General features: G+C 34.9%; 2 protein-coding genes across 2 annotated transcripts; one reads left to right on the top strand and one right to left on the bottom strand.

Annotated features, from left to right (window-relative positions):
* Positions 1 to 4217: 4217 nt before the first annotated feature.
* LOC145131405 (uncharacterized) lies at positions 4218 to 5230 on the bottom strand. Its single transcript, XM_079066092.1, has 2 exons — positions 4811 to 5230; positions 4218 to 4562 (listed from the first exon to the last, which is right to left on the bottom strand). Exons 1-2 carry the CDS (start codon positions 5228 to 5230, stop codon positions 4218 to 4220), a joined length of 765 nt encoding a protein of 254 aa, XP_078922218.1.
* A 2612-nt stretch (positions 5231 to 7842) lies between these two features.
* LOC145134372 (putative late blight resistance protein homolog R1A-10) lies at positions 7843 to 10850 on the top strand. Its single transcript, XM_079069227.1, has one exon. It carries the CDS (start codon positions 7938 to 7940, stop codon positions 10593 to 10595), a length of 2658 nt encoding a protein of 885 aa, XP_078925353.1. The 5' UTR covers positions 7843 to 7937; the 3' UTR covers positions 10596 to 10850.
* Positions 10851 to 12216: the final 1366 nt, after the last annotated feature.

The following is a 12216-nucleotide window of genomic DNA, read 5'->3' as shown; positions in this document are numbered from 1 at the left end:
AACTCACCTTTGCTTTGATGTCTCGGTTTTGAAGAAGAAGAGGAAAGATTTTTGGTCTTAGCACACCTTTGATGTAGATCTCGAGTTTATGGAGCTTCTAAGGTGTGATCATGGAATAAAAACCATGTGAGAAGTAGTTTTTCATATTGGATGGAAGAAGATACTTGTAGTTGACAATAACTTACCAAAGATTTGAGTGGCTTGAAGAAGAATCCTTAGAACCTTAGGAAATTATTGAGATCTTGAAGGAAGGATGAGGATGATCTTTGAGAGGTTTGGATAGAATTTTCAAGTGTGTGTGTGTGTGTGTTTTGGCTCTCGGCCGAGAATAGAAGAAGAGAGGGGGAGGAGATGGTGAAATGACTAGCATGGATACATGGAGGATCTTGCATGGATACATGATGTATAAAATGGAGGTGGCACCTCCCAAAGTCAACCCTCCCTTAATCTCTTTTTTTTATTTATACATGGGCCGAGATTTTGGGCCAAGAAGAAATGATAGAGTAGATTGGGCCCATTCACCTTAGCTAGGATATTTGGATCCTAAACATAGAATTTTTTGGCCCATTGGGCCCTTGAAAGCATTCACGACCTAATTATAAAAAAGAATGGCTTATGGCTCACTAATGGTTAATTGGATTAGTTATGGCCCAATAAGGCCCATTAGGGTTAGAATGAATCATTCTAGACGCACATGGACCAAAAAGGTTTTTGATTATGAACTAGGTCTAATTAGGATCCAATTAGGGTTTCTAAGTCCAATCAGGTTGAGTTGGGCAGTTATTGGTCCATTAGGCCCAATAAGGAACTCCTAGTCCAAGGTAGACTTGAACCATGGATCTTAGGGCTTCAGACTCTTTAATAAATATGAATGGTGAACCTAAATGAGCATTGAGTGAGATTTACTTAAAGTGCATGTTTTACAATAGATGAATGGTTACATAGGACTAGAATTTCCTAGCTAAATGCTAGTTGTGACAGGGAACAACAACAAAACCATCAATAATGTCATTCAGAGCTTGAGCACCTCCTCTGTTGTTAAAGACATGGGTCCATTGTCATACTTTCTTGGTATTGAGGTAATTCGACATGGATCTGACATCGTTCTCTCTCAACAAAAATACATACAAGAACTGATCACCAAAGCAAACCTCTTAAATGCTAATCCGGTTCCCTCCTTGTACACCACCGGTTCCACTCTCTGCATTGGGGATAGCGCCCCATTCGATGATCCAGTCAAATATAGACAAATGGTTGGCGCCCTTCAATATGTTACCTTATCTCAACCTGATATCACCTTTGCAGTCAACAAGGTCTGTCAATTTATACACTCACCCACCATCAATCATTTGGTCTGCGGTGAAACGGATCCTTCGTTACCTACGTGGCACATCCAATCACGGTCTCTTCCTATCTCATTCCTTGTCTTTAGTGCTTCATGCCTACACCGATGTCAAGTTCAACTCTATGAGTGCCTTTTCGAACGCCGATTGGGCTGGTTGACCGTATAACCGTCAATCCACTGGGGGATTCGTAATATACCTTGGTCACAATCTTATTTCATGGTCTGCTAGAAAATAAAAGACTGTATCTCGGTAATTTACAAAATCTGAATACAAGGCCTTATCAGATACGGTTGCTGAAGTAACTTGGCTTAAGACTCTCTTATGAGAACTCCGAGTACCAATCAAATCTGCTACGATTTTGTGGTGTGATAACTTGGGAGCCACATATTTATCCGCCAATCCTGTCTTCCATGCACGAACAAAGCATGTAGATGTTGATTTTCACTTTGTCAGAGAAAAGGTTGCTCAAGGGAAATTGTCCGTTCAACACATTTCTACACAAGACCAAATAGCCGACGTGTTCACAAAGCCGCTGCTTTCCGATTGGTTTCTCACTTTGAAGTCTAAGCTAAGAGTTCGTCCCCGACCTTAGCTTGAGGAGGAATGTTAGATAAATGTTTATATTATAGGGTCCTTTGTGTAAATGTGTAGTCTACATATACACTATAATATTTCCTTAATGAATACAATATAAAGTTACCAAGTTTAACTTTAAATAAATTAATTTGTTTCGGTTGGTTGGTGAAGTTATGTTTTAGATAGTCCTAAGATTGTCATAGTATTTAGTATCAAGGGCTATATGGGTACTATTATGAAACGTTTATGAGCTCTCATTATAGTAAGTATCATATTTATATGTTCGTTTAGTTTTACCATCCTACTTTATGGTCAAATATTTTATAAAGTTTATATATATATATATATATATATATATATATATATATATATATATATATATATATATATATATATATAGTAGGTGTGAGACCCGTATATTATACGGTTTGATTTAAAAAAAGATTAAACATTAAAGTGTATTATAAAATATTTTTTAATGTACAACTTTAAAATAAGAAATGAAGAAATATATTTATTACAATTTAATATAATATATATGATATTCAATACTTTACATATATAAGTATATGACTTTAATCTTAAAAATTGACAAGTGGATAATATTTATTTCAAAAATACCACAAAATGACAAGTGTCAAAACTCATGAGAGATTGACATGTGGCAAAAAAAGCTTCATTTATTAAGGAGGATATATATATATATATATATATATATATATATATATATATATATATATAAGTGGTAACTAACAACTTCATATCAGATTTTGCAAAGATTGTTGATGTAGGCAATCCCATAGAAGCTCCATGCCTTACAAACATTACGTACATGATCCTTAGATCGAAGCACAAGTGAGGAAACCAATGAAGACTGATCAAACCATGTTCCAAATATTAGAGTTAAAACGATCGAGTCTTATACAATAATCACATAGAATCAAGCTCTTGTTATCATGGCATGTCAAGATTAGTTGATACAAAAAGATGTTGCATTTGAAGTAGGGTACTATTCATGTATGAATCAGGAAGCCATCTCATAAGTAGAGTGCTATTTTGGAAACACCACTACAAGTAAATTGTTAGTTCTAAAAATATTAGCAAGAAAGAGCCAAGCAAAGGTTTTTAATTTCAAACGAAGATGCTAAGGATTTGGTGTTGTTGTTCTCTTGTCAAAGTAGAGTGCTATTTTTTAGATTAGTTTTTTTCTACCCAATTTTAGTTGATTTTCTTTATGTTCATCTAAGTTTTGTAGATTTTTATTCTGTATTCTAACATTCCCAGCATCCTGCTATTTTTTTTTATGTTTAATGCATTTTAACAATTTAGAAAAATAAAAGTTTGCTATTATTTCTTAATTTACCGATGTGATTATAATTTGGTAACATGTCGATATTTTAGCATGCGGTTGAAAAATGTTTACGAAAATGGTCCTTGTAGCTTAAAATGCTTAGAGAGAAATTCATTACAGAAACAGCCCATGTGGCGGGCAATGTTTACATAAATGGTTTCTGTTGTAGAAAATGCTTACAAAAACGATCCATGCGGCAGAAAATCATTACATAATCAGTCCCTATGGTAGAAATTAATCACAGAAAAGGTTCCTATGGTAGACAATGTTTTATAGAAATGGTCCTTGTTGCTGAAAATGCTTACATAAATGGTCCCTGTGGAAAAAATTCATCACATAATCAGTCCCTATGGTAGAAATTCTTTACATAAAAGGTACATGTGGCAGACAATGTTTAGATAAATGGTCCCTGTGGCTGAAATTACAGAAATGATCCATGTGGCAAAAATTCATTACGTAATCAGTCCCTATGGTAGAAATTTATTATAGAAAAGATCCCTATGCCAAACAATGTTTACAGAAATGGTTCATGTGTCAGAAATTCATTTTGGAAATAGTCCCTGTGGTAGACAATGTTTACAGAATTGGTCCATGTCCTAGAAATTCATTAAATAAACAATCCTTGTAACAGTCATGTGGAAGAATATCTTTACAAAATGGTCCATGTTGCATAAATTCATTACAATAACAATCCATATGGCAAAAATTCATCAAAAAGATGGTCCTAAAATAAAAAATTAAAAATCCATATAGAAGTCATTAAATAACCAAAATGTAATCAAACTCATAACAAAAAATCATGATCATTTTTGTTCTTTCCTCTTGTTAGTGGATGCTTCGTCAAACCCTTGAGGCGCTGGATTTTTGCAACTCTTTCCATGATGACCATACATACCACAACATGTACATCTATGCCTTTTCTTGGGCTCACCACGTGCTGCAATTCAATTCTTTTTAGGTCGTTCAGGCGGCCATTTTATAATAGGTGGGTATATCTTGCCGACTGTCTTTATATGCACCCATTGATCTTTCTCGGGCATTAGACCAGTTTCTAAAGCATATGCTTCTTTATATTTGTCAATTGTGAAATATGCATCAACATATTTGTCCCAACTAGGCTCCCTTATGAAAGCAATAAAAGCAGATGCGTGCACACATGGAAGGCATGTGACCTGACATTCTCGACAAATACGTTTTTTCTCATCTAATATAACATCCCAACGATTTCCTTTGTAGTTCAGTTCTGCTTTATTGTTGCTGTTTCTAGAAACTTGATAGCCACCCAAGTTCTACATGAGAAAATAAAACAAAAACGAAATAATATCAGGAAAAGTATATATGTTTAATGCAAAAAAAAATATATATGTATATATAGTTCCTTAACTTGCCTTAGTGATTGTCTTGAGATAGTCCCTTGCTTTTGGAACTAGTGAACCTTTCCATTTTCACCTTACTCCTTTTATTGTCAAATCGTTCCGTAAGCTTTTCTCTAATTACATCAAGGAGATCTAGCAATGGTTTATAACATGCCACCTACCCAAGAGTTAAAAGTTTCTGAAATATTGTTGGTAATGTAATCACGCTTGACAAGTGTGCTAAACTTGTTTCTACTCCATATCTTTTTATGGTGCTCATTTGCATCTTCACGTTTACTAGCAATTTCTTTTAGAAATCCATCATGCTTACCAATAGAGTACGTATTTGTAGCATCCCATAGCTTGCTCATGAAAAAGTTACATCGAAAATGTTTCTTGAAGTTGCTACATAAATGTCTTATGCATTCTCGATGCTTAATATTAGGATAAACTTGTGTAATAGCTACTTCCAACCCTTTTTGCGTGTTAGAGGTGATAACAAGACCATTAGGTGTACCAATCGCTTTTTCTAGTGACTTGAGAAACCAAGTCCTTGATTTTGTATTCTCTGACTCAAGCACAGCATAGGCTACTAGAAACATACCATTGTTGGGCTATACTTTTGGCAGCGGCTAACACACGTCCTCTCCATCTCCCATGACATCATACATGTGATGATGGAGGCCGAAATCGATCTAAACAACTGCCGGAAATCGATCCGAACATATTTCAAAAATCGTTGATATTTTTCTATCTTTTACGGTATATTTTTTATATGAAATTGATATTTCTTGCTTCTATTTTAAAGCTATTATTTTTCTCTTTCTGTGTGCTTTCATAAAGGCAAAAAACGTTGGGAACATAAGAAAGCCATGACTGTTTGCCTAGTACCTTCCCCAAACATATACATATTCAATTAATATATTTACTTATTTACTTATTATGAATTTGTTTTTATTGGATTGTCTTCTAGATTATGAATTTGTTTGGAAATAAATAAACTACGTTTGGGGAAGGTACTAGGCAAACAGTCATGGCTTTAATATATTTACTTATTAAGTTTGTGTATGTTGAGGTTGTAATCGTCTTGATATGTGCTTTAATAAATAATTCATGCTTTTTAATTTTGATGTACTCATCTTTTCGATTATTAAATTCTTTGGAGATAAACAAAAACATAAGCAAATTAATAGGTTTTGCTAGAATAAAAAATTAGAGTAAATTACTGAAATCGTCCCTGTGGTTTGGTCAAAATTGCACGTTTGGTCCCTAACTTTTTTTTTTGCACTCGGATCGTCCCTATGGTTTGATTTTGTTGCGTTTTTCGTCCCTATGGTTTGGTAAAAATTGCATGTTTGGTCCCTAACTTTATGTATGTAAGAGACGAAAAATGCAACAAAATCAAACCACAGGGACGAAAAACGCAACAAAATCAAACCACAGGGACGATCCGAGTGCAAAAAAAAAAGTTAGGGACCAAACGTGCAATTTTGACCAAACCACAGGGACGATTTCAGTAATTTACTCAAAAAATTATAATATAAAGACTTTCAAAAAACAATTATAAAATATATTTTTTTCTCATATTCATAAAAAAAAACTACATTTTAATTATCTTATCATTAATAAATTTTATTTAAATTATAATTTGTCATACAAATTAATTTATTTTCAAGATGCGTTATATATTGCTAACCAGGTGTGAGACCCGTATATTATACGAGTTAATTTAAAAAAAAATAAACATTAAAATATAAGTAGTAAATATTTTTTTATGTAAAATTTTAAAATAAGAAAGAAAGAAACATATTCATTGCAATTTAATTTTATATATATTATATTTAATACTTTACATATATAAATATATGACTTTAATTTTAAAAATTGAAACAAACCAAAAATTGACAAGTGGATAATATTTACTTTAATAATACTATAAAATGACAAGTGTCAAAACTCATAAAAGATTGACAAGTGGCAAAAAAACTTTCATTTATCAGAGGAGATATACTCCGGCCCCTCCTATTCTAATGCTCGTGTTCCGCCCCTGTGGAGGATGTTGGTTTACGGTAAGGTGGAGGAGATCATAGATTTGAAACAAGGGAGTATCAGTTGATCGGAGAAGAAAAGGTATCCGATCGGAGAAGGAAGAGGAGAGAGACTATGGTTTTGAACAATGAAAATGTTGGTTAGTGGTGCTTCGGTGATGATGGCCGGCGGTTCTCCAACAATGGACAAGGGGATGGACTATTTTTTTCTAAATATAATTAATAACAATAAATAAGTCAACATTATATGGAAAATAAATAAACAAGGTCATTATGGTCATTTCAAATCTGGCATGGACTAAATTTGCAACAAAACCACATATCAATGTCGAAGCATGTAAGTTTTAAACAAACTAGGGACGGTCCGAGTTAATTTTTGAAGATAGACTAAACATGCAGTTCCAAATCACTTGTCCAGTGTTCCTATATGCAAACGAGTTCGATTTTACATGTAAATCAAGTTTATTGTTTTGTTTTGGGTTTGATTTATGTTTCGGAGATTGATGAGTTTGTTGATTTGCAGGTTCAGAATCCTCCCTTCCTCTTCCTTTGGTAAACATCAAAGAAGGTTTTGTGATCCGATTTCCATTTGCAGGTTTTGCGATATTGGTTTGGGATTTTTCCCAGGTCCGTTCTTGGTTTTGATTGATTTTATAATGAGGAACAACTGGTGGGCGACTTGTGTGCCAGTGATGTGGTCTATGACCAACTGTGTTCAAAACCAATTGAGGACGGTCATGGTATATGTGAACCCTTTGACTGTATTTCGATGATTCCAGTTTTGGGTTAATATTCATCTCCATAATTCCCACATTTGTTCTGTATTCAAAAAGGCAACCACAGGGCACAGAGAAAGAGAAGGGAGTGGGTTATTTTCACTGACGAAGAAGAAGGCCAAGATGGGGAGGGGATGAGAATTAGGTGGGTGTGGTGTTGACTGTGGGTGGGCCCGTTAAATTTGATAAAAGCAAAAAACAAAACACTAGTATATATCCAAACAAAAAGGTAAACCAATGATATTTTGAAAGAAATTCATTTTGGACTGGAATAAAACGACAACATAACAGTCGCATATGGCCTATTTCTGCATTTTATTCGAAAAATAACAATTAAAGTTATAAAAATGACACTTTGGATTATTTCAGATTTGGTGAATTGGTGGGACCATAACCCCATTTTGCAACCGTGAACCCAACTAATGTACAAAGAAAGATAAAACCAACCAACCTTCTACTGTTCTTCAAAGATCGGAATAAACAAGATGGCATACGCAGATATCCAGATGTTCATGGGAAAGTTGAAGCAGCTGATATACTCCAATGATATTCCAGTGATCAACAATCCATCAATCTTAAGTGAAAGGCCTCAATTCCAACATCTTTATGAAGAGCTTGGCTTCATGATCCAAATCCTTTTCAACCACGAAGACCAAGATCTACACAGCTTTGAAAAAGTGAGAAAACTGAAGAAAAGATTCAAAGTTGCAGCTGAAGAAGCAGAAGGTATCGTCGATATCTTTCTAACCACTGTCCACTGTAGAAAAAACGGATATTTCCCTAGATCTGATGTCTTTCACCCCTCTCTCCACCTTGAGGTTGTTATGAGATCAATCAATTCTATCAAGATAGAGTTCATGACTATGAGCATCGATAACATGAAGATGGACTCATCTCTGAGAACTGACAGACTGCAATCGGCTGGAACTTCCCACACTAGAAATTCAAGGGGTTCAAAGAAATTATTGGAAAAAGTCATTGTGGGGTTCAATCGTGATGCTGAGATAATACGGGACAAACTTGTTGAAGATGGAAAGCATCTGGATGTGGTATCTATTATTGGTATGGGTGGAATAGGTAAGACTACCCTTGCTAACAAAGTCTTCACTGATCCTTTTGTTGTTCATCATTTTTATGTCCGTGGATGGGTCACTGTTTCACAAATATATGACAAGCGGGATCTGTTGATTCAAGTTCTGACATCCATAGATGATCAATTAGAGCTTGAGAAAGCAACGGACTATCAACTTCGTGAGATGTTGCACAAGAGCCTAAACCGTAAGAGATATATGATTGTCATTGATGACATCTGGAGTAAAGAGGCATGGGATAAGCTGAAATTATTTTTCCCTGATGATAACACTGGAAGTCGAATTCTGCTTACTAGTCGCCTCACCGAAGTTGCTTCGCATGCAAAATCACATGGACTCATTCATCATTTACAACATTTGACTGAAGAAGAAAGTTGGAAGTTGCTGTGTGAAAAGGTGTTCCAAGGAAACGAATGTCCCAAATGGTTGATTGCTCCTGGAATGCAAATTGCAAAAAACTGTTATGGATTGCCACTTTCTGTTGTTGTGATGGCAGGAGTTCTAGCAAAAGAACCAAGGAGGAAAGATATATGGCTAAAAATATCTTGCAGTGTCCATTCGTATATTGCTAGTGATGAGAAAGGATGTCTGGAAACAATAGCATTAAGTTACCACCATCTACCTCTTCACTTGAAAGACTGCTTTCTCTATCTGGGAGGGTTTTTAGAAGACTCTCAGATCTATTCACCATTGTTGATTTGTTTATGGATGGCTGAGGGATTTATACAAGAAGATGGAAGTCGAAGCTTGGAGGAAATTGCCAAGGGTTACCTGATGGATCTAGTTGACAGAAATCTTCTAATTGTAGAAAAATGGTATATTTCGGGTGATGTTGAACTTTGTAAAGTCCATGATCTTGTGAGGCAGCTATGTGTGGAAAAAGGAAAAGAAGAAAGATTCTTCCTGAAAATAGACTGGCCACCATCTAATCATCATTGTGAGATAATTACCACCCATAAGCAACGCCGTGTGTTCACAAATCAAGAAATCGACATTATGACTTTGTCTCATCCGCCCACCCCAAGTATTAGATCGTTTTTGTGCTATCATAGGAAAACAACCTTAACTGATAATATCTCAAAGTTTTGCAGTTCCTTTGCACTTCTTAGGGTGTTAAGTCTACAAAAATGTATACTGATTGATTTTCCCCCTGGTTTAGCATTACTAGTTCACTTAAGGTTCCTAGAAATTTGGCTGTCATTATTCCCACCATCAATATGCAATTTATGGAACCTTCAAACCCTCGTTGTTAGAACAAGTTCTAGTTCTATGGTTTTACCTAGTAACATATCAAATTTGGTGAATCTGAGACATTTAGCCAGTAACACAAATCTATATCTTCCTTCTATTGGAAAACCAATGAAATTAGAAGTTATTACAAATGTGGTGTTGGGAAATGGGGTAGATAATTTTCAGAAATGTTTTCCTGGGATCAAGGATCTTACATCTACTCTTTACTCTGACGAGGAAAATGACTTTGAAGTACTCCGTTACCTTCAAGTATTGATGTTAGTTGGGTCGGGCTACAGCAGAAGGAGATCAGTTGAGCCAGAACTTCTCAGAGGTGCACCAAACTTGGGAAAGAATCACATTATTAGGTTCCCTGAAACACTGAAAGTACTTACACTTGTAAGGTGTGGTCTACCGTGGAGCAACATGACTATCATTCAGTCATTACCTAATCTTGAGTTTCTTGTAATAAAAGACAATGGCTTCGAGGGAACACTGTGGGAAACAGGTGAGGAGCAGTTTCAACAACTAAAAGCCTTGAGACTTGAAGACTTAAATATCAAAAAATGGGAAGTCTCAAGCATCAATTTTCCACATCTTGAACGATTAGAGGTTTCGAATTGTATTGATCTTGAAGAGATACCCCTTGAATTAGGGGACATCTCAACGCTTGAGTTTATTGCTGTTATGAATTGTGGCGCTTCTCTTCTTGAATCCCTTCAAAAAATACGACACGAGCAAGATGATGCAGGAAACTATGAACTGAAGATCAAAGTTGATGGAAGGAATATTCCCTCTTGTGTACCCAATCATGACCATTAAATAATATTTACTTGTGGAGTCACATCTGACACCATGAATGTTTAGTACATTATTAGTTTGTGTATTTGCTACCTAGTATAGTGTCTGTTGGTATTCTTTACCCAAAATTTGGTGTTGTTTAATTTGCTTTTTTCTCTTATGTGGTCAAATCTTCTTAGTCGAGTTAAGGCAACCTGGCATTATTTGTCTTGTATGAGGGAAAAGATTTACTCCGATTAAATGAGTTAAGCATCCCTGGAGCACATGTTTCAGTTAGCTGTGAGTTTATTATTGCTGACTGCATGCTTCTTTCCATCATATAGATGACATTTGTTCTTGTGTTGATAAACTTGGTATCAATGCAAGATGTGTTGATAAACTTGGTATCAATGCAAGATGTTGTGAAATACGAAGGATCCGAATAGACTTAAATAATATTAGCTCAATGCGGAATGGGATCAAAAATTATCAAAGCGTAATAATCACAACGAAATACGAATAAAATAAATAGAATAGAGACACAGGAATTTACGTGGAAACCCAAATCGGGAAAAAACCACGGGCGGAGGAAGCCGAGAAACAATTCACTATAATTTGCAGTGTTTACAGGGATTATGAAAGAGATTACAAATAGAGTGAGAGGGCTAAAATATATGATGGTGTATCAGTATATATATATATATATATATATATATATATATATATATATATATATATATATATATATATATATATATATATATATATATATATATATATATATATATGTAATGTTTTACTATATATATATATTTTGATTGTTGGGTTTTTCGTGGGTTAAATCTCTCTGGCTATTTATAGCCAAAGAGGAGAATACAAATGAAAGAAGAAAAACAAAAATGCCGTCCAAGACAAAATTGCTGCGCCTACAATCTTCAAATTCATATTGCATATTACTATACACATATAATAATGTCTGCGCCTCCATTCCGTCCAATTTCATTTTCAATTTCATATTAGATTACTATTCATAGTCAAACTATGAATAGTAAATGATAAGTTACGGAAATAACCCCTGAACTATTTGCCACTTGCTAATTTTGGAGGCAACTTTTCCACAATCTCCACCTTGACATCAAAATTAAGCAAGTCATGCTTTACGATTAGTCAAAACCTTTAGCTCATCAAACTCTAAAACTTCCATAAAAAACTGCAATTTTGTATAGAGAAAAATTGTTTCCGAAAAAATAAATAATACTTCCTCCACCACGAGCCTTCAGGCTCAACTGCGATCAGAAACACCCACCATGTCCAAACATAATTTGAACTTGGCTATAGGAAGACTTTTAGTGAACATATCAGCGGGATTATAATCTGTATGAATCTTGTCCATAACACAATCACCTTTTTCAATGATATCCCGCACAAAATGATAACGAATATCAATATGCTTTGTTCGGTCATGAAACATTTGATCTTTACTCAAGAAAATAGCACTCTGGTTGTCACAGAAAACTGTGGTCACCTTTATTCTATCATCGAGTTCTCCAAATAACCCCTTCAACCAGATATCTTCCTTAACTGATTCTGTAATCGCCATGTACTCTGCCTCGGTAGAAGACAGGGCAACTGTAGACTGTAACTGGGCTTTCCAACTAACAGC

The sequence above is a fragment of the Lactuca virosa genome, chromosome 8, assembly GCF_052849685.1.
Source record: "Lactuca virosa cultivar CGN04683 chromosome 8, Lactuca_virosa_CGN04683_v6, whole genome shotgun sequence".
Lineage (NCBI taxonomy): Eukaryota > Viridiplantae > Streptophyta > Magnoliopsida > Asterales > Asteraceae > Lactuca > Lactuca virosa.
Note: the sequence above shows the minus strand (reverse complement) of the source record. Positions and strands in the feature narration are given on the sequence as shown.

What these genes read in the sequence shown, in the direction of transcription:
- LOC145134372 (XM_079069227.1), top strand. Translation starts at nt 7,938, where the DNA reads ATGGCATACGCAGATATCCAGATGTTCATGGGAAAGTTGAAGCAGCTG.
- LOC145131405 (XM_079066092.1), bottom strand. Translation starts at nt 5,230, where the DNA reads ATGTTTCTAGTAGCCTATGCTGTGCTTGAGTCAGAGAATACAAAATCA. An exon ending in CAGAAACTTTTAACTCTTGG is followed by an intron (nt 4,563 to 4,810) that starts GTAGGTGGCATG and finishes TTTCTCATGTAG; the next exon opens with AACTTGGGTGGCTATCAAGT.